This window comes from Tursiops truncatus, chromosome 1 (genome assembly GCF_011762595.2).
Source record: "Tursiops truncatus isolate mTurTru1 chromosome 1, mTurTru1.mat.Y, whole genome shotgun sequence".
Lineage (NCBI taxonomy): Eukaryota > Metazoa > Chordata > Mammalia > Artiodactyla > Delphinidae > Tursiops > Tursiops truncatus.
Window position 1 is genome coordinate 59477900 of NC_047034.1, and position 26625 is coordinate 59504524.

At 36.7% G+C, this 26625-nt stretch overlaps 2 protein-coding genes and 1 pseudogene across 2 annotated transcripts; all 3 read right to left on the reverse strand.

Moving 5' to 3' along the window:
- Window positions 1-878: 878 nt before the first annotated feature.
- Window positions 879-1601, reverse strand: LOC101322973 (small nuclear ribonucleoprotein-associated protein N pseudogene; annotated as a pseudogene).
- A 53-nt stretch (window positions 1602-1654) lies between these two features.
- Window positions 1655-2098, reverse strand: LOC101323267 (SNRPN upstream reading frame protein-like). The gene has a single exon (XM_033855340.1). The coding sequence runs from the start codon at window positions 1985-1987 to the stop codon at window positions 1718-1720; it is 270 nt and encodes an 89-aa protein (XP_033711231.1). The 5' UTR covers window positions 1988-2098; the 3' UTR covers window positions 1655-1717.
- A 2595-nt stretch (window positions 2099-4693) lies between these two features.
- On the reverse strand, window positions 4694-26480 carry BLZF1 (basic leucine zipper nuclear factor 1). The gene is made up of 7 exons (XM_019918530.3): window positions 26192-26480; window positions 25032-25107; window positions 15003-15442; window positions 13442-13641; window positions 11510-11638; window positions 9401-9620; window positions 4694-6265 (listed from the first exon to the last, which is right to left on the reverse strand). Exons 2-7 carry the CDS (start codon window positions 25069-25071, stop codon window positions 6080-6082), a joined length of 1215 nt encoding a protein of 404 aa, XP_019774089.1. The 5' UTR covers window positions 25072-25107; window positions 26192-26480; the 3' UTR covers window positions 4694-6079.
- Window positions 26481-26625: the final 145 nt, after the last annotated feature.

Genomic DNA, 26625 nt, shown 5'->3' on the forward strand with positions numbered 1-26625 from the left:
TTCAGAAGACAAGGTACTTATCAACTGGGTATTTGTACCTTAATCACTTGACCCTAAATTAGAAAACACAGAGAGCTATTCAATCCTGTCTCAACTTCCTATAGCACTTTGAGCATACACCAGGCAATTTAGCATTTCATTATAACTAGTCTTGTGTTGTTTAAAGTTTATCCTTAATGATAAAAACCAATTTGGCATTTAAATATTCCACAATATTTTTCTTTTACAAAAAAAGCTGTTGGAATTTTCATAAGGATTGCAGTGAATCTGTAGATGGCTTTAGGTACTATTGCCATCTTAATGATATTGTCTTCTAATCCATAAATGTCTTTTCATTTAGTGCAGCAATGTTTTATAGTTTTCAGTGTACAAATCTTTCACCTACTTGGTTAAATTTATTTATAGATATTTATTCTTTTGGATTCTATTGCAAATGGAATTGTTTTCTTAATTTTGTTTATGGGTTGTATACTCAAAACACAAACATAGATGATTTTTGTGCATTGATATTATACCCTGCAACTTTGTTGAATTTGTTTATTAGTGCTAAACTTTTTTAGTGATTTTTTTTTGCATTTTCTCTATATAGGATAATATCATTTTCAAATAGGGGTAGTTTTACTTCTTCCTATCCAACGGGATGCCTTTTATTTATTTATTTTTGTTGACTGATTACTCTGGCTAACATGTCTAGTATAATGTAGAGTAGTAGTAGTTAAAGTGGGCACCCTTGTCTTTTTTTTCCCCACAGTTTAATTGCTTTATGCATTTATTAGCTAATATTAATGCAGCAGAGGGGACAAAAGCTCACGAACACTCCACATATTTCACAAGACGCATTGCAGGAAACAAAGTGACTAAGAAGGATCAATAGTATCCTAGGGTCTTGCTGGACGCATTTCTGGGGGAGGTGGACCTCTTATTTCTGTTGGAGGGGGGTCTCATTCCTGGAGGGGGCATGCCTATTGGCATCCCTCAAGTAGGGGGGAGCCCAATTGGTGGGCGCATGGGTGATCGTATACCAGGTGGAAGAGCCATAATTCCTAGAGGTGGTGTTGCTCGACCAACAGGTGTGGGGGCAGTCCCCCATCCTGGTGGATATTGAGTTGAGGCTCCAGCAATGCTGGCAGTAGCAGCAACTGCAGCAGCTGCTACAGTGTCTCTTCCCTGTGGGATCATTACCTGTTGGGATGGCCCCCAAACCCTTGGACAGGGTCTGCTAACCCAGCAGGAGCCTGGGGAATTTGAACACCAGCTGGACCATCTCTGCCAGCTGCCCTGCCAACTCCAGGGCCTCCTGTAGCTCCAGCAAGTGGTACCCGAGCAATGCCAGTACCTTTGGGGGGTGGTCGCTCCACAGTCATGGAAACCAAGTTCTCCCCACACAGCAACACCTGACCCAAAACCCATTTTTCTTCATGCTCTGCCTGCTTCGCATTCTTTGGCTTGATCTTCCTGAACTCATCACAATCACAGAGGATCAAGTTCATATGCTTGTCAAAAGCCTTGAAGGTGCCAGTGAAGATCTGGCCATCTTGCAGGACACATCTCATCCTATAGTCAATGTGCTGCAGCATCTTGCTGCTCTTCCCCACAGTCATGATTGCTGTTCCACCAAGTCCAATACCTACAGGAAAGTTTTGGGATCCTTAAGACCTAAGGGAAGGCTGGTTTTTTTTTCTCTTGGAATCAGCTACCCAGGTGTTCCAATACTGCTTTAACCACCTCTTGGCGTCTCAGCTAAGAATGCCTGTCTGAGTTCCACATGGAATTCCACCGCAGGTACTTGCTGCTGCTGCTGAGACCACCTCGGGTACAGGCGACACGCCTGGTTGCGTAGCGAGGCTGTCCTTCTACGTTTGACTTGGACTTCCACCTCTGGGATGTGCTGTTCCCTGGTCCATCTCAAGTGTAAGCGGTCCCTGGCCCTGCTCCATCGTGCCACTGGCCGCTCCTCAGAACAGAATGTCTCCAGTGGCCGTTCCATTCTGCCTGGGCATCCTTATTTTGTTCTTGATCTTAGGAGGAAAGCTTTTAGTCTTTTAGCATTAAGTATGATGTTAGCTGTGGGTTTTCCATAAATGCTCTTTATGAAGTTGAGGAAGTTCTATTCTTATTCCTCCCTCTATTTACTCCTTCTATTCCCATTTTTCTGAGTGCTTTTATCATGAAAGTGTGTTGGGTTGTATCAAATGCTCTCTGCGTCAAGTGAAATGATGTGGTTTTTCTTCTTTGTTCTAGTAATGTGATATATTACGTTGGTTGATAGTCTTATATTGAACCACCCTTGCATTCCTGAGACAAATACCACTTGGTGGTATATAATCCCTTTACTATGATATTGTATTTGGTTTGCTAGTATTTTGTGAGGATTTTTTTCATCTGTATTTGTAAGAGAGATTTTTCTGTAGTATTTTTTTCTTGTGTCTTTGTCTGGCTTTGGTATCAGGGTAATGCTGACCTCAGAATGAATTAGGAAGTGTTCCCTGTTCCCTCTGCTTTTATTTTCTAGGAAGGGACTGAGGTGGATTGGTATAAATTCTTTAAATAGTTGGTAGAATTCACTAGTGAAACTATCTGGTCCTGGACTTTTCTTTGTTGGGATGTTTTTTGTTTTTTAATATACTTTATTTTTTAGAGCAGTTTTAGGTTCACAGCAAAGTTGAGCAGAAAGTACAGAGAGTTCCCATATATCCCCTGCTCCCTCCATCCCTAAAACCTTCCCCAGTATCAACATCCCTCACCAAAGTGGTACATTTGTTGCAATCAATGAACCTACATTGACACATCATCACCCAACATCCGTAGCTCACGTTAGGATCCACTCTTGGTGTTGAGAGGTTTTTGATTACTGATTTAACCTCTTGTTATAGGCTTGTTCATATTTCCTATTTCTCGAGTCAGTTTTGGTAAATTGTGTTTCTAGGAACTTTTCCATTTCATTCAGATTATTTAATTTGTTGGTGTATAATTGTTCCTTTATTTAAATGAGGTTGGTAATAATGTCCTACTCTCATTTCTGAGTTTAGGTATTTGCATCTTCAGTTTTTCATAGTCAGTCTGGCTACAGGTTTGTCAATTTTGCGGATCTTTTCAAAGAACCAGCTTTTGATTTCCTTGATTCTCTGTTTTTCCATTTTATCTCCACCCTAACTTCAATTGTTTTCCTTCCGCTAGTTTTGGGTTGTTTGCTCTTCTTTTTCTAGTTCCTTAAGGTGTAATGTTAGGTTGTTGATATATGAACTTTTTTTGTTGTTGTTTAGCTCAGTTAACTGTTATCTTTATTATTGACACTCTTAAAGCAACAGTTGCAGAGGTGTGCCACTAGTTTGTGGTTATGAGTGTATGTATATAATTTTTTAAAGTTTTTTTTATTGTGGTAAAATATATATTACCTAATTTATGATTTTGACCATTTTTTAAAATGTAAAATTCTGTGTCATTAAGTACATTCATATGTTGTGCAACCATCACCACTATCCATCTCCATAAATTTTCAACAGCCCAAACTGAAACTCTGTACCTAATAAACACAACTCTCCATTCTGCTTTCCCTTAACCCTGGGTAACCGCTATTCCACTTTGTCTCTATGAATTTGATTATTCCAGGTATGTCAAATAAGTGGAATCATCTAGTGTCTTAAAGATTCATCTGTGCTGTAGCATATCAGAATTTACTCCTTCTTAAGGCTGAATAATATTCCATTGCATGTATATACCGCATTTTATCTACTCATCCATCAAAGGACATGTGAATTGCTACTGTTTGGCTATTGTGAAGAATGCTGCTGCTATGAACATTGGTATACAAATATCCTTTTGAGTCCCTGCTTTCAATTCTTTTGGGTATCTACCTAGAGGTGTAATTGTTGGATCATGTGGCAATTGTGTGTGTAATTGTTTGAGGAACTTCCATACTGTCCTCAATAATGGCTGCACCACTTTACATTCCCACCAGCAATGCACAAGGGTTCCAGTTTCTCCACATCTTTGCCAACGCTTGTTATTTTGCTTTACTGGTAATAGCCACCCTAATGGATATGAAGTGATATCAGTTTGCATTTCCCTAATGATTAGTGATGTTGAGCATCTTTGGATGTACTTATTGGCCATTCGTATATCTTTTTGTGGAGAAATGTCTATTCCTTTGCCCATTTTTTAACTGGATTGTTTTTTGGTTGTTGAGTCATAGCCCTTTATTTATTCTGGACATTAGACCCTTAAAAGATACATGATTGCAAATATTTTTCTCCATTTTGTAGGATGCCTTCTCATTCTGTTCATTATTTCTTTTGCTGTGCAGACGGTTTTAATTTTGATGAGGTTTATCTATTTTTTTCTTTTGTTGCCTGTGCTTCTGGTGTCATAGTCAAGAAATCATTGCCAAATCCACTGTCATGGAGCTTTTCCTCTATGTTTTATTTTTTTAAAAATCTTTATTAGAGTATAATTGCTTTACAATGGTGTGTTAGTTTCTGCTTTATAACAAAGTGAATCAGTTATACATATACATATGTTCCCATATCTCTTCCCTCTTGTGTCTCCCTCCCTCCCACCCTCCCTATCCTATGTTTTATACTAAGTAAACCTAAAGGAAAGGCTGAAGAATCAGTTGTAAATAGTATAAGCTAGATGAAGACTTGAATTGAAGCACATCATTCTGGGGGAAAGATAAATAAATATTCACACTAAAGAAGGCAGAGAAATTTATTGCCACTTGAAACTATAACTCAGATGAATCAGACCAAAACAAAACAAAACCATTAAGTTGACATTAAAACATGTTGTTATTTGATCATATTTGTCTTTTGAGGATTTCTTTACTGATAGGCACTTCTGCAACCAGTTAGGGTAATTTGGTGTAAACATTTTGTGGACATTTTTAAAGGTATACAAAAGGATGTTTGATGATAGCTGGTCATAAGTAAATAATAATATATATGACATAAAAATTGATGAATTGCATTTTTGAGTTTGAACAATGTTCTAGAAAGATCCGTTTTTTTTGTTTTTTTTTTTGCGGTACGCGGGCCTCTCACTGCTGCGGCCTCTCCCATTGCAGAGCACAGGCTCCGGACGTGCAGGCTCAGCGGCCATGGCTCACAGGCCCAGCCGCTCCGTGGCATGTGGGATCCTCCCGGACTGGGGTACAAACCCGCGTCCCCTGCATCAGCAGGCGGACTCTCAACCACTGCGCCACCAGGGAAGCCCAAAGATCCTACTTTCTCTGCCATATTTCATAAGTATCAAATTGGATACTCCTGTTGTGCTGCAATTGCCAAAATGAGCTCAATAGTTAGAATGTTTCTTCTGTATATCAAATTGCATCCATTCAAAATATGGAACCCCCTGCACAAAACCAAAATGAGAACATGTTTTGCTCAAGCATTTGTTAATGTGGCTGTAAAATATTTAAAAGTTTCCTAACATATAGCATTTATTTTTAAGTAGTCCCTTCACCCACAGTGTTTCCATAAGACTCTTTTGTAGCCCCTAAAAATCACCAAAAAGGGAAAGGACTCCTACCCCACTCCCTCCCCGACCCCTGCCAGCTACTTTTACTTTAGAGTGGAGGTCAGAAAACTTTTTCTGTAAAGGACCAGATGGTAAATATTTTAGGCTTTGCTAGTCATACAAACCCTGTTGTAGCTACTCAATTCTGCTGTTGTAGCACATGAAACCAACTACAGACAACAGTAAATGAATGGGTATGGCTGCATATGACCCAAGGCTGTAGTCTGCCAATCCTTGCTTTAGAGTACAGAAATTAATTTGCTTATGTAAAATATATAGCAAGATTAATAAATTAGAGCCTAAAAGAAGGTACAGAATCGTTCTTTTAGTCCTTTAGGAAAACCATCCTGTAATGCCTGTATTGTCTATTTCAAATATAGCTACACAGTTTCACTTTTTTCTTACCCTGAGATATTTATTAAGAAAGGGTAATCCAGAGTCCAGTACATGAAACATCTTTGGGGATATATATTATTAAATAGAAAGTGATAATACTTCTAGCATTAAAAGAACCCCAGCTGCCAAATTATAATGACTCTGTAGTGTGCCTCCAACATACTGACTGTTAAAGGGCAGTAAGTTCTCCCTGGCAGTTACCGCAGCAATTGAAAGTTATATTTTCATATCTTGTATAGGGATGAAATCGTCCAATATTTTTCTTTGTAGCAAGTAAGGTGGTTGGTGAAGACTCAGAAAACGGATTATCAGCTGAGCTCTCTGTACAGGTTACTGGATCCAAAATGCGTAGAACCTAAGGAAAATAAGAGGTGATGTCAGATGTATGCAGGAAGGACTGTAAAAGCCCTTGGTTTTATTAATATATAAAAGTGCTATTTCATTAGTATGAAACTGCCATAAAAGATAACATCTGAATGATGCATTTGATTAGAGAACTTATGCCTTTTCTCAAAAAGCTCTAAATTTGACAATGATGTCAAGTTATTATATTACCTAGGTTACCTATTTTAAAAAATGAAATTACTCTTATGCATATTGATGAAAATATATGAAAACATAAAAGAAAATTAGGTTATATCAATTTTACTATAAGTAATGTTGATTTTTATCTTTAACCAAAAAGTATGCACTACCTTTCTCCCTCAGTCCTTCACTGAACTGCCTGGAACTGGGATTCTGCCTTCATTCTTCTACTGAAATGTTATTTCAAAGTTTTTGATCATTTACTTGTAAAATCAATGGTTTTCATTTCTCTTTTTCTAATTTATATGCAATATTGGATGCTAACGATCATGCTTTTGTTTCTTGGATTCATGGACACCATACTCTCTTAATTCTTCTTCTGCTCTGATTCTTCCTATTCTGTTTCCTTTACTGAGACCCACAACAGGAGGAACTCTTGGGTTGAAAAAAATTCTCCAATTAAGGGCAAGGATAACATGGCTGGCTCATAGCTCCTGTTTCTCATTTTCATATTCTTCCAACCATCATCATATGATGAACATGGGTTATTGGGCAAAGGAGGCAGGTACTGGAATTGGAAAGGAATTGGGAAAAGCAGTAGCGGAAAGAGCTTTCTCTCCTTCTATGTAAGGCTTATTCAAAAACAGCTTTCAGAAATGGCTTGAGATGTCTGTTTCCCTAGCTCTCATATTGTCCAGCAGGTTTTTTTCCTTCTAAGTTACCAATGTACCCAAAGAGCTATAGCTAATTTAAAAATGTCCTGGCATCATTTAACAGCTACCATTCTATTTTAGTACCTCTGTTTTTCTACTGGATTACTGCTTTTTCGATTTAGTTTTTGATATCCTTCTATTTTTTACGGAACTTGGTTAGATGCTACTGGACAAACAGAGATAAAGGGCTTATCTTAAAGCTGCTTATAAATTTAGAAGGGAAAATTATAACAGTACCCCAACTCTCTATATATGTTATTACATTATGTGCCTTTAGAGGGAGGAACAAAATGCCAAAGGAATACAATTAAAGGAGACCAAGATACCAGTAGAGATACAAGGTTTCTAGATTTTAGCCTGAAAGTGATAGGGAAGGATTTTAAGCAGGGTGCCTTTCAGAGAGATCACTCTATACACAGCGGGTGGATGAGGGAAGGAGTGGGCACTAAAGCAGACATGGGAAGAACAGAGAAAGGGAGTTTACAGCAATAATCTAGCTAAGAAATGCTGACCTTGAAGCAATGTGGCTAAAAGGTCCAAGAGACACTAAGGAAGTAGGACTGTCAGTTTTGTTCAATGAGACAAGGTGGATAAAGGATTGGGAGAAGGGGATGTAAACCAAGCCTTGAGGCTACCCACCATTGTATCGTGAAGTAGGAGGGTGTAGGGTTACGTAAGCCAAGGGAAGAGAGTGTTTCAAGATATCAGGAGTAGTTAATTATACCAAATGCTACTGGCAGCAACCAGGTAGGCAGCAACACCATTTCCCAACAAAAGAATAGAAAAAGAGAAACGATTTTGGATAAAGCTGATGAGTTTAGTTTCAGGGACTGATTCAGTAAATAGCTGAACACCTACTGTTGTACAAAGGATTATGCCAGACCTTGAGGAAATGCAAGACATAAGCTCCTTAAAGAACTCACAGTTTGGGAGAGAGATTTAACATGATAAAGAGCTATACTAGATATATATATATATATATATATATATATATATATATATGTACAAAATGGAAGCCTGGAGGAAGGAACATCTAGGTTTGCCTGTGGGATTCAGGGAAGGCTGATTCTTAAAGGCAATATAGTGGTTGGGCAAGAAGAGAGATGTTGGGAGGGCAGTCTAGGCAGAGGGAAAGTATGTACAGAGGCATGAGATACAGTGGCCTATCTGTGGAATGCAAGTGGTTAACACTGCTGGGATGTGAAGTGCAGAGGGTGGACACACCTGGAAAGTGATACTAGAGAAGGGGAACTGGAATAATGATTAATGAAAGGCCTTCTCTACAATATGAAATAATTCAGATTCAGTAATGAGGGAGACTGGGAGCCCTCTGAACAGCAGTACCAAGAATGATGGGATTGGCATTTTTGAAATAACTCACTGACAGTAGAGGATGGCATGGAGGCAGGTAAAAAGCAAGGTGGGGATATTGGTGAGGAGGCTATTACTAAAGTTTAGCCTGGAGATCAGGTGTTTGAACTTGGGAGAGGGGATAAATTAGAAGGAACTGACAGGACTTGTAAAGGCAACAGGATTAGAGGGATGAAGGATATAATAATAAAAATGATAGCTACTATTTATTGAGAAATTACTGTACCTATACTGGAAACTGCTACAGGCTTTATATGTATTATTTTATGGAATCCCCAAAACTGTTGAGATCACAGTTCATGGAGAGATGTTGAAGATTTTAAAAGTGGAAAAGTTCTGGTAATGACAAGGCCTATGACTGGGATGAGGGTGAACCTGGATGGTTGTAGAACTGTGAGACCACAGTATTTGACAGGTCACCTGCATGAGCCCTCAATTCACACAGGACTGAAGGTACCAGGTCTACACTAATTGCTTCTGTGGAGTCTGGCACATTCCCATCTATATGGGGAAAAAACAAATAACATCTTAGACCAGAAGTAATCAATTATCTACTCTTGATTACTAAATTAAGAGTTCTACACAGTGGTTTTCATATCAAAATGAGCTCAAGAAAAGGATTATCAATGATTCAGTAGCTAAAAAATAGGTCATCTTTAAAAACAACTACAACTACATTTTTTTCTCAAGTGTTTGAGAAAATTAAAGCTCAGAGGAGGAAATAATTTTCTACAAGATCCCTAGCTCATTAGTATGACAATCAAATTTTGATCCCATATTTCCTAACTCCCAATGCCAAGCACTTTCCATTACAACATGTCACCTTTCAATACGAGGACAGTCTTAGAGGTTCCACAGATCATGAAAGAGAAGTATTTTACCGTTTCAGCCATTTTTTCTGCTGGGGTGCTGCAGAATTCAACTGTTGATGGAAACTTTTTTTGACCATTAGTGCCAACATTTCCCAGAAGATGAGAATTTACTGCTTTTGCCAACTTGTGATTTGTTAACGCTAGTTCTGCTGTGCTGTGAGGTTGCGCGTTAGGGTAGTAAGTTTGCTCTCTTCCCCACTGCAAGGAGACCAAGAGCTCCTCCAACAACCTGCAAAGAACACACATGAGCACTCAATATTAATAAGAGGATAAAATCTAAAAATCAAGAATGATGAATAAATGAGAAACATATTTCTGAAATCATATAGTATCTTTCTCCTCTATTTTTCTCTCAGAGTTCAATAAATCAGGAAGTCTGGTAAAATAAGTCAGATTACAGAAAGCACTTATTGATTTTATGGTTATCTGGAAATCATTCAACAAACAGTACATTTTTTAGTTCTCATATTTTAGTACAGGTAATAATAGTGTACTCATACAGTATTATACAACTACAGATTTGTGCATTTATTGAGATATTTATATGGTATATGTATATGATAATTTTTTGTGTGAGTTACATTGGTTGATTTCTAAATGATAAACTAACTTATAATGCTTGGGATAAAACCTACTTGGCCACAATCTATAAACATTTTTATATACTGTTGGATTTGAATCACTAAAATTCTGTTAAGGATTTTTGCATCTGTATTCATTAGAGATATTGGCCTGTAGTTTTCTTGTAGTGCCTCTGTCTGGTTTTGGTGTCAAGATGATGCTGGCCTCATAAAATGAGTTGGAAGTTGTTCCCTTCTCTATTTTCTAGAAAAGTTTGTGTAAATTTGGTTTTGTTTCCTCCTTAGATATTTGTTAGTATTCACCAATGGATCCATATAGGCCTGGGGTTTCCTTTACTAGAAAGTTTTTGACTACAAAGTAAATTGCCTTAATAGGTTAGGGCTATTCAGGTTATCTGTTCTTGGGTACTCTGGTGGTTTGGGTCTTTTAAAGAGATCGTCCATTTAAGTTGTTGAATTGATTAGCATAGTGTTGTTCATAACATCCCCTTATTATCTTTCCTATGTCTACAGAATCTGTAGTGTACCCCTCTCCTCATCCCTGATACTAGTCACTTGTATCTATTTTTTTCCTGATTATACTGCCTAGAGGTTTTGTAAACTTATCTTTTCAAAGAACCAGTGTTTGGCTTTCTATTTCATTTATTTCTGCTCTCATCCTTTTCTTCCTTCTGCTTAATTTGCTCTTTGTGTTTCTTAAGAAGGAAGCTTAGATTATTGACGAGACCTTTTTTCGTTTCTACAATAAGCATTTAAAATTATAAATTTCCCTCTAAACACTGCTTTAGTTGCCTCCCACAAAATCTGATATTTTGATATATTGTGTTTTCATTCTTCTAATTTCCCCTATGATTTTCTCTTGACCTTTACTTATTTGATTTGTAAGAAATCAACTACATAAAAGTATAAAGTACATTTAAGGAAGACTATCAATTTTGACAGTTCTGGTGCATATAGACATGAAAGTAAGCTCTAATACTGTAGAACAATCCTCAAAAAGATCTCCTTCCGGGCTTCCCTGGTGGCGCAGTGGTTGAGAGTCTGCCTGCCGATGCAGGGGACACGGGTTCGTGCCCTGGTCCGGGAGGATCCCACATGCCACGGAGTGGCTAGGCCTGTGAGCCATGGCCGCTGAGCCTGCGCGTCCAGAGCCTGTGCTCCGCAACGGGAGGGGCCACAATAGTGACAGGCCCGCGTACCGAAAAAAAAAAAAAAAAAAAAAAGATCTCCTTCCAAAGGAAAGACTGGTATGCTTTTTGGCTTCTACCAAAAACCATACAAAACTGCTATAACTATAACCAAAAATTACTTTTAAATCCAGAGATTTCTTCTATTATAGATATAACTAATTCTCTCCCCAATTAAGAATAAAAGAAGCATGTCTTCTGTTTTTTCAGTCTTTCTCCCTCCCCTGGGCATCTGTTTTAAAACATATATGCTCAATAAGTTATTAAATGTAGAAATACTAAAGAACTATCTCAATAACAAAAATTGCAGGAGAAAGGAGAAGAGTTCAGAATGTAAACAAGTGCCATACTTCTGTGTAGTTATCATTTCCTGACGAAACTGTTCCCGTTCACTCAGGAGATCTTGTATAGCACTCTGTGCATCACGGTTTTGACGCTGTAAAACCGCTCTGGAGTTGGTTAACTCATCTGCCATAACCCTGGAAAAGATTAAAGTCTTACATATAAATTCTCTGACAGTGTTAAGAAGTTAATATACTACCTTTGTGACTGTCATTTTTAAAAACTTACAAAAAAGATTTAATATTGTCAAATTACTTCTCAGTTTTTAAATCTTCACTAAAAAACATTTAAAATCTTTATGAGCTTAGAACTTATTAAAGGGACTCAATTAAAATATCTGTTTACAAAATGACAAAGGAAACAGTTTTTTAACTTTCCTATATAGTGACTTTGGAACTTGTACTTTAGTCTTATTCTAGATTAATCAAGTTTTGGAAAAAAATAACATTATTTAAATGTTTTTTAAATATGGAAAATTTAAGAGAAAAAAATGAGTTATTTTTCTGCCATCAATTACTTTTTTGTCCTTAGAAAAATATTAAATATAGAAAGATTTATAAAAAAGCAAAACTAAGTCCTTCTTCCAGACCAGCATCCCCATCCTTCTTTTATAGTCAGTGATCAATAAAGTAACCAACATATTTTTCTAGAAAAAAATAATTTATGTGTATATCAACAAAAAATTATGTGTAAAAATAACTATATTCATATTATTTACAAAAAAGGGATTATTTAATACAAACTTTTCTATAGTTTGCTTTTTTTCACCTAATAATTTATCTTGGTGATTTTTTTTCATATTAGCACACATAGAGCTAACTCATTCCCTTTTTTAAAAAAAAACAGCTTAATGTTTTCTTCTGATTGGATGTACCAAAATGTATTTAACCAATTCTCTATTGATGGAAATGAAGCAAAATTTTAAAGTATTTTTATTCAGCTGAAAATCTTAAAACTAAAGTCTCAGACCATAGTAACCACTGAATTCCTTAAAATGAAAACAATTCTGACATTAAAAGATTAAATCAACTAAAATATCAATAAAGTTTGGTTTAATTATTATTGCCCTTAACGTGTTACTATCAGCATCGATCAGAATGTTAAAAAAAAGTTATTACAGTAATCTGTAAAATATATGCATGATTTGCTTCTTAAGCTGTTCAATGAGAATTAATTAATATTCATTCTAAGTCAATAAACAGTAAATAGTCAATAAACAGTAAATTCATTTCTCCAAATAGATCCTATAATAGTACAATTAGAAATAGATGTGTGTTAGATGGATAACACCCAGATCCTTTCTCCAGTAACTCAAAGTTGGAAGGAGGGGATAAATAGACAATCATAATATATAAGAGAGCTTCCCAACTACCATGGGCCTGGTGGTTCTAGGGGCCTGGGGTTCTCACCTCTACTGGAGAGTAGCCTCATCCAGTAGGCTATACAGTATGTCATACAGATGTTATCATTTTCTGTTTGTGCATGGTGAGAAAAAGGTTGGGAAGCTCTATTATGTAGTAAAATGAGCTATAAGAACAGAGCACGAGAGACAAAATATGATGTACGGAGTGGCAATGATATTTGAGTTCTCCAGATAGAAGGTGGGGAAAAATAGTCTTTTAAAAAATTTACATATTTATTAATTCACTGAGTTTACAGTTTTGTTTTGATCTTAAACATTGTAGTAGGAGTGATTTCTACTATAGAAGAGTAACTCAGAATTCTGGAATGAGGGAGGTGCCTTTTGATACCACTTTTCCATTTACGGAGACTGTATGACCATCCAGAGGAGGAAGAGTCCACATCTTAAATAATACACGAGGTACTCTGACAATTTGAATCAGAAATTTTCACACTACAATCTATTTTCTTGCATTAGGGGTCAAAAGTCTGATAGAGCAAAAGCTAGGAAATGAAATACTCTTTAAAATAGAAAATACCTGCTTGCAAGGAATTTACTTCGCCACACATCACACTGTATGGACATCCGTTCTAACTGTTCGGAAAGCTGAGCTGTGTTTCGACCTAGGGCTTCGTTTTCTAAAATAAGCTGATTTTTCTCACGGGCTAGACGTTCAAAGTGATATTGAAGATCATCCCCAACAGAAGCCACCAGCAGCTTTTTTAACTCACGATTGACCTGGAGGAAATCATGACCAATACAACAAGCTCAAAGTGATGCCAGTGACTTTAATGTAGCAAAATGAACAAAAGAGAAACTGTTTCATGTAGTTTGGACCTCCATTACTAAAAGTGTGTATCAAAAAGTGATATTAAATATTTAAGTTTCATAATGTATATAACCATGTCTATATCTCTATTAATCTATAGTCCATGTGGTTATAATCTGAGCCTCTTATTATAAGAGTACAAATCATTATCATAAAAATTACAAACTGCCTCCAGTCAACACTTAAAGGCAAAAAATTAGAAAAGTGAACCAATAAATTTTGCTAAAAGATATGACCGAGTGTTTTATAAATCTTTTCCAACATTTAAAAATTGATTTCTTTGTGCCTTAGGATTTTTATTTTTAAGAATTTAAGCAAAAAAGCAATTCACATGTCTATAAGCATGTTCTTCACATTGTTATCAAAAATGCAAAAAATTAAAACATAAATGTCCAATAAAAGGTATTGGTATATGGTGCAGTCATTGAAGAACACTGTTGCTATTAATAATGATATTTTAATAGAATATCCTGTATTAACAACTAAAAGACAACTAAAAAAAGTGAGTTACAAGGCAAAAATATACTCAGTATGTATAATTATGCATTTATAGCCAGATGGTATAATATAGGTAGCACTATTTTCATTATTTTTTCTGTATTTTCTAAAATGTTTACAAACAAATATGTACTAGTTTTGTAATTTGAAATCAGTTATTTAAAAATATATTATTAAATATATCAGAAACATATTTGAATGACAACCACTAACCATGGTGTCACAAAGACTAACATCTAGCAAAAAGATGTATAATCTAACAGAGAGGCAAACTGGGGCTGGTAAGGCCATTACTAAGATGTAAAGATTAAAGAAAGTGAATCAAGCACTATAGATAATTTTCCATTTACAATGAAGACACTGATACTTATACCACCATTCTCTTTATTCTAAGTATTATCTATACATAGAAAAAAATACTTGGAATTTATGGATTCTTAAAGCAAGGATTATTAGCTAGTCTTACTTAGTCAATCTCTGGTTTGCAAGTTCATAACTGTAACCTCCTTTACAACTTGTAGGTGGTCTTGTCCAAAGTACCTCACATTGTCCAAAGTACCTCATACTTCAACCATGTTTAGAGGATAAGTTCCCAACATAAACTACTTCTATTAGAGGCACTAAAGAGAATGAGAAATTTAAGAGGAAGTTTTTTAGATAAATGACAAGTTATAATGACATTGCAAGAGGAAGTATTGTTTTCTAACATGCAGGCTCAGAAGGCCCAGGTATAAAGAGAGGTACTCATTAAACCTATTAAGGTTGTTCTTACCTCGGACTGTACTCTGAGCTGGTTTGAAAGACCTTCTTTATCCTGTAGTAACCTCCTTTCAGAGTTCTTGAGCTTTTCCAATATATTCTTTACCTCGGATAGTTCCTTTCTGGGTTCTTCAACTCCCTCTGGCTGGCCAAGGAATTCTCCTTTGTGATGTCCCAGAGACTTAACCTTTGCATTTTTGTTGGGGATATCATGGGTTATAGCGGCTTTGGGAACTAATATTCTTACAGCTTCGACTTCCACTGCTTTTTCAGTGAGAATCTTCCCTAGCTGAAGAACGCCTGGGCTCTCTGACGGAACTGCTTTCTTTCGTGGACTTGGAAGGACGTGATGCTTTATAGGTTGGATTCCAGGAGTAACTTCAATAGATTTAGGTGGTTCCTCAGTTTCCATTCCATCTCCCGCTCCTCGAATTGGGGATGAAGTAAGGATGACTATAGAAGGGAAAACAAAACATAAACTACTTACTGAAAAGAAATGCCAGGAAAATGCTAAGACATGCTTTACCCTACATTCAGAATTCCTGGTACTGAAAAAAAGGGAAAACATTTAGAGTAAAAATTTTCAAAACAATCATGTGTCAACAAAAGATGAACAAAGTCTTACAGGTTCAAACTTTCCTTAAGTAAATGGTTTCTCTCTTGGTAGAAACTGCAAGAGATTTGGAATCAAGGTATTCGGCTTCAACTTCTACTTCCTAGTATAATCCTAAGTAAATAATGTAATGAATCTCTATTTCCATGAATCTCTATTTCCTAATCTGAATGAATCTCCGTGAATCTCTATTTCCATGAATCTCTATTTCCTAATCTGCAAAATGGAGATAGTAACAACTATGCTACAGGGTTGTGGTACGAAACAATGTAATAAACAATGTATTTGAAAGTGTCTACCTCAAAATAGATTGACCTGTTTTTGTGAACTCTTAGCAAAGAATGCTTCACAAGTTATCCAACCAGATTCCTTAATACTCTCTCTCCTAGACCTTTGTTTCTGCTATTTCTTATTCTCTTAAATGGCTTCTTTCGACACTTACTGTGATTCTCACTTATCCCTTTAAGAAGTCAGCTTAAACTCTACTCTGCGTTAAATTTTCCCAACTGTTCTAGTCTACTCTCTGAATGCCTATGCTACTTACCATCTCAAACATTCAGTTTGAATCTTAATCATGAACCATAATTATCATTTATGGGTTTTGTTATATGCTAAATCTCACTTTCCCAATAAGTCTGATAAGCACACTACGGCCAGGCATCATGCCCTAAACAAGTGGAAGGAGCATGGTATTATAGAAATGACATGAACTCTGGGATCAGCCAGATCTGGTTTTGAGTCCCATTTCCACCACTGCTACCTGTACAATCCTGGACAAAATCCTGCAATTATCTGAGCTTCAGTTTCAGCCTCCATGAAAAGAATTTAACAATACATCTAGGGTTACCTTATGTCTTAAATGAGAAAATGGTTAAGTAACAAATAAACATTTATAAAAGATTTACCATGTGCCAAACACTATTCTAAATACTTTACACATAACTCATTTATCCTTACAGTAACCCTTTGAGGTAAATATAATTAGCTCTGTTTTATAGATGAAGAAAGTAAGGCACAAAGAGGTTCAAGAACTTGCCCAAAGTCATACCACACAGTAAGTAAGTAGAAGATGCAGAATGCAATTCTGGGCAGCCTGGTCCCAAAGACTGAGGCCTTAATCACTGCACACACTGCCCCTTTAAGTGTCAAAAGTGTCTTGCACAGAATTGCAGACATTCAATAAATGGTAGCTCCCATTCCTTTCCTCTGTAACTTAATACATTGCTGCACATATTTACTAATTTGCTCAATTAAAATAATCTCCCGTCTGGGACTTCCCTGGTGGTGCAGTGGTTAAGAATCTGCCTGCCAATGCAGGGGATATGGGTTTGATCCCAGGTCCGGGAAGATCCCACATGCTGCGGAGCAACTAAGCCCGTGAGCCACAACTACTGAGCCCACATGCCACAACTACTGAAGCCCACATGCCTAGAGCCCGTGCTCTGCAACAAGAGAAGCCACCGCAATGAGAAGCCTGCTCACCACAACTAGAGTAAGCCCGTGTGCAGCAATGAAGACCCAATGCAGCCAAAAAAAAAAAAAAAAAAAAAAACTCCCCTCATATAAGCCAAACCTGGCTAGCTGTCCTTAGTTTAGATAACCTTTGGAAGGCAGCTATGCTCACCACTATACTATCATTGCTCCAGTCAAATAACAAAAATTTTGTTTCTTTTCTCCTATTTTACCTTACCTCAAATTAAGCAGTGTAAGAAGTTTCACTGAGTCATCTTTCTCCAAGAAAGGGCTAATTTCACTAATTGATTCAAGAAAATAAGTGGTTTAGAGCTTAGAAAGAATGGAGGATCTGCTAGAATGGGAAATGTTGCAACCCTGAGGAAATGGCTGAGATGATACCTAACCTACATGGAGTTCTTGAATTAGTATATTCGGTAACATCCCTATGAGCTACAAGTTAGATTCCTTGCCATTTTACAAGTCCAGCACACATCTGAGAAAATGGAGGCCAAAACCTAGGAATGGTAATAATTAGCTTTTATTCAATTTACTATGTGCCAAGGACATAGTTCTAAGTCCTTCAGATGCATCAATATCATTTAATTTTTACAAGTTTCATGGGGTAAGCACAATAGTACCCATTTTGTAGACAGAAACAGAGGCTGTGAAAGGTTAAATAGCTTGTCCAAATCATCAGTGTCAAACTGGGATTTGAGTCCGAATATGACTCCAGAGCTAAGCTGTTAATTGGTCTGGGAGGCCTTCCACACACAAAACTATTGCCTCATCAACCTTGAACTTACTGCCTCTGCTAATAGCCCTATTTGTCAGGTTGCAAAAGCCCACAGAATTTATATAACAGTTATAGTGAACTTAAAAAAATGCAGATCTGATCTGCATCAAACCCTTGAATGGCTTCCTGTCACTCTCAGAATAAAGACCAAGATCCTTACCATGGCCTATATGGCTCTTGGTGATCTGGCCCCCTGCCTATCTCCTGGGTCTCAATTTATGCCATTCACTCCCTCAGATCCTAAGTTCCAGTGTTACTTGCTTTCTTTTAGTGTCTCAATAGGAGCAAATGCCTTCCTCTTCCTCTGCAGACATTTCTTCTTGGAATCTTCTTCCTAACTTCTTCTCCCCTACTCATCCTTCAAATCTCAGTTCAACCTTTCCAAAGGGAAGCCTTTCTCTAATCTTCCATGATTAGGCTAGGTTCTTTGTTTACACGCCCCTAGAGAAAAGACCCTGCCTTTCTCTGTTTACCATTTATCAAAATGGTAAACATTTTTTTCAGTGTAATTAGTTATATACTATTCGTGCCTTCCACTAGGATATAAGTTCCATGAGGGTAGGGACTATGTGTCACTCATTTACCACTATATTCTTAGTAAAGTGCCTTGTACCCAGAACTCTCTATCTGATAAACAATAAATAAATGGAAGCAAGAGGAGGGGAAAAGGATAAGCACATATAACAATGGTGATGATAAACTTCTGAGTTTTACGGGCAACAAACATGCTGCTTGGTGCCTAATATTGGCCAGACATTGTAGGAGGTAGTGGGGACCTCTATGCTTAAGAAACTTACTATCTAAACTTGAGGAGACAGGACATACATGTAAAAAGATAACATGTGTTACTGGGTAATATATAATAAGTGTGCAATAAGTGGTAGAAACATATTTCTACAGAAATTTGATTTCTACAAAAATGTTAATTGAACAATCATGGACTATTGATCAGTCTTTGGTGAATTCATTACTATCTAGCCAAATCATATATTCATATGATTTGAATATACATTTACAATGTTGTGTTAATTTCTCGTGTACAGCAAAGTGATTCAGTTATATGTATGTATACATTTTTTTCATATATTTTTCCATTATGGTTTATTACAGGATATTGAATATAGTTCCCTGTGCTATACAGTAGGTCCTTGTTGTTTATCCATTTGATATATAATAGTCTGCATCTGCTAATCCCAAACTCGCAATCCATCCCTCCCAGGTTTCTACTTTTTAATAAGCTTATTTTTCTTCTTCTTCCAAACTTAGTTATATAGATACAGAAACTACAGAGTAGAACAGATTATCATCATACACAGTCACATATCTTCTGGTTTCTATTACTATTTTTTAAAACATTACATTATTAAAAGATACTAAGAAGAAAAAATTATGTATATTCTAATCATTCTAAAATAACTTTTCATTACTTCAAATTTCTTCAATATTTTTATATACTTATTCTCATAATTAACTTTATAAGCTTAATATATTTTTCTGTTTTGCTAGTCTTCATATTTTCATTTTATGACTATATTATTCCTTCAAGTTAATATAGCACTATTTAATTAATTACTATTTTATTGCTGGATGTTTAGACTCCAATTTTTTATTATAAAAATGCTTTAGTGAATATTTTTATGCCTACAGGTTTTTTTTTTTCAAATTCTGAATTATTTCTTTTGAATAAATTCCCAAGAATAGAATTAATGTGCCAGGTGAAGATCTGCATTGTCAAACTGCCTCACAAAATAACTCTACTGACGTATCAGTAGATCTATTACTTATGTCTTTATTTAGTTTTATTTTTTGCATGCTCCACATCCATGAGCTAATGCAATGCTTAAAAGTAAATAAGAAAACATTCTAAAGTGTTTAGAATGGCACAGTAAGCGCTCATTAAATGTTACCTCCTATTGCTTTTATTATTATTCTTTAAAAAAATCTAATAACTTTGGATCTTGATTAAGGGGAGAAAAAGCTTAATATCATAAAATATAATTGTGCCTTTTATTCTCTTATGCTAAAGTTTTACAAAGTTATATCGTCAGACTTTAGGACTATTTTTTCATTTATCAGATTTTTGGGGACTTTTTCCTAAGTATGTAGTAATGTACTGGGAATCCTGAGTTATGTTACACAGGAGGTAGAAAGACATCTGAGGTATAATTAAGGTGTTCTATTTAACAAAACGTTTTATATTAAAATAAAATATTTTGTCATTTCTATATTAAATGTTAACTAAGACATTACCCTGAGCTTTAGGACTCACTCTACTTTCAAAAAGATGAACAAAGGAATACTTCCGAAAGTGAAATAAAGGGTTTGGTACTTAGTTCACGCTGTAGCACATCAGCATGGAGAAGGAGAATTCCCACTGAACTGTTTTAAAAATAAAGGCCTATTCCCATGCTTTTAAAATATGGTTTCAAGTTTGTCTAACTCTATCTTGTGCAAATTTAATTTTGTCACTAAGACATCCTGGCATTTAAGAAGTAATGTAGAGTCATGAATTAACTACAGATTCACAATAAAAAAACACAACAAAAAGACACACTAGAGCTATGCCATTCAGGCCCACTGAAGCTGAAGAAATAAGAAGCAGGTGTGACATCTGTTAAGATTAAATACGATTTCTAGGCAAGTCGTAACATTTTTGAGTTGGAATTTTAGGTAATGGAGATTCAAGAGCAAATCACAAAATGGTTAATGCTAAATTTAAAAGGCAAAGAAACAATGGGTATTGAACAGAAATCTCTTTTCAAACAAAATTGTCATAAAATTCCAATCAAGAAATTCAATCAATTGGGTTCAAACTCAATTTACACTTCCTTTATTTAAACTGTTCTACTTACTCAAGCACTTGTGAGTCCCAAAGCTGTACCATATCTCACAGGGCAGCTCCCTCTTTGTAACAAGTGTGCTTCTAGCTACTGTGCACGGGCAAGGAGGCAAGGGGGAGTCAGGGCTTTACATTTTCTCGCCCAGTAACTCACTTTCATAATTCTATTTTTTCTGTGACCCACAGAGAAACCTTTATTACATATGCACTAGGCCCAATCCAGGGCACATTCATGAGCAATTACCTTCAGTCAAGTGGGATGACAGTGATCTATGGTACCAGCTCTGTAATTATGAGTAATGTTTAAGTAAAGCAAAACATCAATCTCTTCCCATTCTTTGAAGGGAAACAACAAAACAATTCTTCAATTACTCATCAACATTAACGTCCACCTGTGATCACTTATCAACGAATTAAAACATATCTAAGGTTTATGGCTCATTCTCACTGCCTTTCCCCCAAATTGGTGAAATGTAGCAAGAGAACAAATAATTGTTCAGTAGGGGTTGGCAAACTTTTCCCATAAAGGGTTAGATAACATTTTAGGCTTTGTGGACCATGAGGCAAAATTAAGGATACTACTGATATATAGGCATTTATATATGAAGAGAAAAAACAGAATTTTAAAGATGAAATTCAAATTATAATTATTGAGTGAAGTTTTTTTTGGGTAATATAGGTTTAATAATGAAAAGAATAGAGTTCTTTTTTACTTGGGATAACACCTGGCTTAAATGGGATTCAAAGCTCGTGTTCCCTATTATCAGACTGCCTGCAAATATTCTCAGCAGGCCCAAGAGCCATAATTTGCCAACCCTTGCTCTAGAATACTGAGGCAAAAAGAACATTATTTTATAGTCTGTAATGAAACAAACATTTCTCCTTTTTTGATAAAACTGTAAATCTATGGAGACAGATACTCAGAGTCAGCAGGATGGTATAATAAAACTAGACTAGACTCTGAGTCAAAAACTTCAGTCTCCACTGCCACACATTGTGTGACCTTGGGCAAACCATGTAACCTTACCCCCCCCCCCCATCCTACATTGCTTTCAGAATAATGCAAATAGAAGAGTATTTCAAAATAATTTGTTTCTTTCCTAAACTGTTGAGATCTCCTCAGGGCGGGGACTGCCTCCTAATCTTGGTATCATCAGCTTAATGAAATGGTGCTTGGTGCAGAAAGGTGAGTAAGTGCTTATGGAAGTTCATCAATGTTAACATTAACACACCACCTAGAAGATTTCCTTTTAACATCCAATAACTAACTCATTTAAAAACTGCTCAATTTCTTTCCTCTACACGAAATCATTAATTACTAACTCATAATCTGACAAACTTTTCAGATCGTATGCAGATTCAGTTATAAAACAGTAAAATTAGGGATCATCACTTGGTAATTTTAAATTAATATTCTTTTATATGTCACCAGTATCACCCAATGAAGTTTACTTACCACTAAATTAGAAAAATATGCTATAGGCAGTTGACTTAAGAGTCAGGCCCACGTTTACTGATGTGGAATCCAAACGTTCCTTTTATCACAGGCCCCGCAAATAAAAAGAGCTTCCCGGTCAAATAAGTGTGGGCAGTGCTGCATACCACATATATCTCTTTGGAGCTGCACAGTGTACATTAGTATATTAAAGGCTCTAAAGGGTCCTGTAGTATAATCTCTCCCTTAATCCAGCATTTCTCTAATTTATCTGTCCATGGAATCCTTTTTCACCTAATAACTATTGTTCCACAGACTTAGAGTTAAAAGTTAGACTATTTTATGGAATTATAAATATTTGAACATCTCAGACCTTCCTATTTGGTCTATTTTCACTAAACTGTCTGACTTTAATCCCTTTACTTTTAATTTCAACCTTGCTTCCCCAAAAAGTTTTGGATTCAAATTCTAATTTTCTAATTGTTCCTATTTATTGCATGTTTCCCTTTCAAAAAACCTTAGCAGCAAGGACACATCCCTCTCATGATGACAGCATTGCTCAAATGTCTGCTGAGAAGTTCTGTCCCTATAAGCCAATCTTGCTTCTTTTCTGAGGCAGTTACAGGAAATGCAGGCAACTGACAAATGTCAACCATATAAGTGCACCTTTTCTCAGGCCATGTGATACAAGTAACTGTTCTTCACTAACGGCTAAAATGATATTAAACGAAGGATTAAGACTAACAGCTGAATTACCTACCTCACTGTAAAATTAAGATCAAATGAAGTAATGTATGTGAAAGTGCTTTATAACTCTAATCCTCAGTACAAACAAGTAACAACAAATAAATAATTTCACAGAGGCCTTGCAATAACTAACTTCTAATTACTAATGATAATGTATTTAGTTTTTCGCTTTTTGCCAGGTACCATGCTAACTGCTTTCATAGTAGTTATGATTTAATTGCTCTTATTTCCCATTAATCCCCAGCTTATTACTTTCATTTCAGTTTCTGGTTTGCTTATTCTAATAATATAAAAAGCCTCTGGTGACCTGAAATGCTCTTGCACTCAGCTGAATTAAATTCAATTAAATATTTATTGGCATGATCTTCGCTGTCTAAACACATTTAAACCCCCTTTAAAGAGTTTGCTTTTGGAGATCTGCTTGCTGCAAAACTGGCTTCTAGAAAATAGTTTCCCATCTCTCACTGACAGCTCCAACCTCCACAACTCACTCTACCCAAGAATAACCTGAATCAAGAGGAGCTCACTTTGGGACATGCTAAGACTGTTATCTATGTCTAAGTGAAGATAATCAGTAGACAGTAAGCTACAAGGGTCTGAATCACAAGGAAAGAGATCTGAGCTATAGATAGATTTGGAAGCCATCCTTATAATTACTAAAGCTGTGAGAGTAGAAGAGAAGGAGGGCTGAAAACATTAATATTTAAAAGATAAACCAGAAAAAGAGGAGAATTAAAAAGAAACTATAACTGGAGCAGTGGTGTCCAACAGAACTTTCTACAATTATAGAAATGTTCTATATCTGCACTTTCTAATGCAATACCCACCAGCCACGTGTGGCTATTGAGCACTTCAATGTGGCTAATGTGACTGAGAAACTGGATTTTTTTTTTTTTTTGAAACTGGATTTTTAATTTTTTTTTTTTTTTCGGTATGCGGGCCTCTCACTGTTGTGGCCTCTCCCGTCGCGGAGCACAGGCTCCGGACGCGCAGTCTGCTCAGGCTCAGCAGACATGGTTCACGGGCCCAACCGCTCCGCTGCATGTGGGATCCTCCCAGACCCGGGCACGAACCCGTGTCCCCTGCGTCGGCAGGCAGACTCTCAACCACTGCGCCACCAGGGAAGCCCTGGATTTTTAATTTTTAAAAATATTAATTTAAGCTCAAATAGCCACATGTGACTACTGCATTGGACAGTGAAGGGCCATAGAGTAGATGGAAAATAAGAGTAAAGTCATGGAAATCAAGGAAAGAAAGTATTTCAAAAAGTGGGCATGATCAATAGTATGAAATGTTATACAAAGGACAAGCAAGGCAGGACTAAAAAGTAACTACTGTAGTTAGCAAATGTTCTGAGTTGAATTGTGTCCCACCCATACCTCAGAATGTGACCTCATTTGGAAATAAAGTCATTGCAGATGTAATTAGTTAAGAATAGATCATACTGGAGTAGTGTGCACCCTAATCCAATATGATTAATGTCCTTATAAAAAGGAGAAATTTGGACACAGAGACATACATGCACAGGGAGAATGCCATGTGAACAAAAAGGCAGAGATCACTGTGATGTGTCTACAAGCCAAGGAATACTAAAAATTGCCAGCAAACCACCAGAAACTAGGCGAGAGGCCTCGAACAGATCCTTCCCTAGTGCCTGCAGAGGGAGCATGGCTCTGCCAACACCCTGATCTTGGACTACTAGACTCTAAAACCATGAGACAATAAATTTCTGTTGTTTAAGCCACCAGTTTATGACACTTTGTTACAGCAGCCCTAACAAACCAATGCAACAAGAAAAAGGTCTTTTATACCTGATAGTTGTTTGTCCATCTACCCAAATCTTTAAAACTGTACATTCTTATTATTTAAATCTTAATCTTCTAGTGGACAGAGAACATAGCTATAAAAATTTGCTTTTACACTACTGTTTAACAGTAGTAGTCATCTAATAAATACTACCAAATAATGTTACTATTCACCTGTATATCTGTAGTACTGAAATGTAAACACTGCATTAAAAAACAAACATGAAGAGATATGAAATACAAATGATTCCCAAGGGCTCTATGGGGTTTGGTTACCTGGCTCAAACAGTCCTTCGTCCTATCATCATAAATTTCATGTTTTAAAAACAATTATCAGCAAAAGAAGAACACTTACCTTTGGTTTCTAAACTTTCAAGAGTAGTCATTTTTTTCATCAATAAAAATGTACCCCAAGACTTCTACTAAAAAACCTAAAAATGTATAAAATGAAAGAATTAAAACAATACCATATAAACACATTCACTAAGTCCCTGTAATTTATACACTGTGATATTCTCCTGCATTTAATAAGGCTGCATTGAGGAGGTGCCCCTTATAGCCCCTTTTCACAAGGTGATATTGTTATGGTTCCCAAATGTCTCAAAAAAATTAGGGGTGGTTTATTTTCAAATTTCTGTTTCAGTGTATACTCTAAATTACCACCAGTATATTCTAAATTATCAGATGTGTGTCCTTAAATTTAGCTCAGAAAGAGTACTATAGTTACTGTAGGGGCTTTTGTATCACTGATATGACGCCAGGAATTTAAAAGTAATTAAAGTAATTATGTTCTCAATAGACATTACTGACACTATTTTGTTCACTATATATATCAGAGAGGAGCTTCTCTTCAGATGTTTAACAAGCGACAAAAAATTCATGATAATTTGCACTTCTTGGTAATAAAATTAAAATGGCATAGCATATGCTTTCAGAAGTGTATGCATGGCCTTACAGTATAGACTAAGATTCAGTGGAGAACGTGAGAAAGAAGGTGATACTAATGCAGTGATTATGAGTATGATGAACTGGACACTGGATGACAACTGGTTTCACCATAAAAATGATCACTCGGGTACTCGATATAACTTGGCATAGCGTCTCCCACGACTACCTTCCTCAAAAGTCACAAACCCTCCTCCTATTGTTCAGAAAACAGGTCTCCAAAGACCCTTCGAAAGAGCAGTGAGCCCTCGGAAGATGCGCAGCGAAATGTACGAGCGCAGCGAAATGTACGAGCACAGCCAATGTCGGCCGGCAAACACCAAGGGAAGGGGGTGAAGGATGGGTCTGGAGTGGGTAACAGGTATGAAGGCGGCAGGATGGAAGAGACAAGCCTGTCAACCTCTGCGGTCCCCAGAAGTAGAATCCCAAGTTCCGTGCCTGTCTGAACAAGCCTTCCTGGAACAACAGGCAACCTTGCCTTACAAAGCGATTGAACACCAAACTTCAACTCAGACCGCCGTCCCGTTCCAAAACGCCCTCTTAGTTACACAAGTCCGTTTTTGGACTTACCTCTCAGACTCTTACTCTTCCTATTGCAGGGGGTCTCACTTTACAGGTTCTTCGTCTAGATCTCACTGGGCTAACTTCTCCACACACAACTCTTGCACTCGGAAGCCAATCCGCCCAGGCCTTGGTGACATCAAGCTTCTGGTTCACAAATAATCACTTCCGATTACTCAGGGTTTCGTTTCCGGAATACTTTTCCAAAAGAAAAAAGTAAACACACTCTGTGGTGCGTTTAAACTCAAGTAACACAGAACATCTTCTGTAAGACTTCAGTAAGTGAAAACTGGATGAACCCTTATTAAAAAATAAAATGTAGACTATTTGGACCCTAGCCGCGTATTAGTTTGAACTTCCGAGTTATCTGTCGGCCAAACGGAAGTGATGATGCTGGCACGAGGTAGGCGGTGTTCCGTCGCCCCAGGCGACGGAGTGAAAGG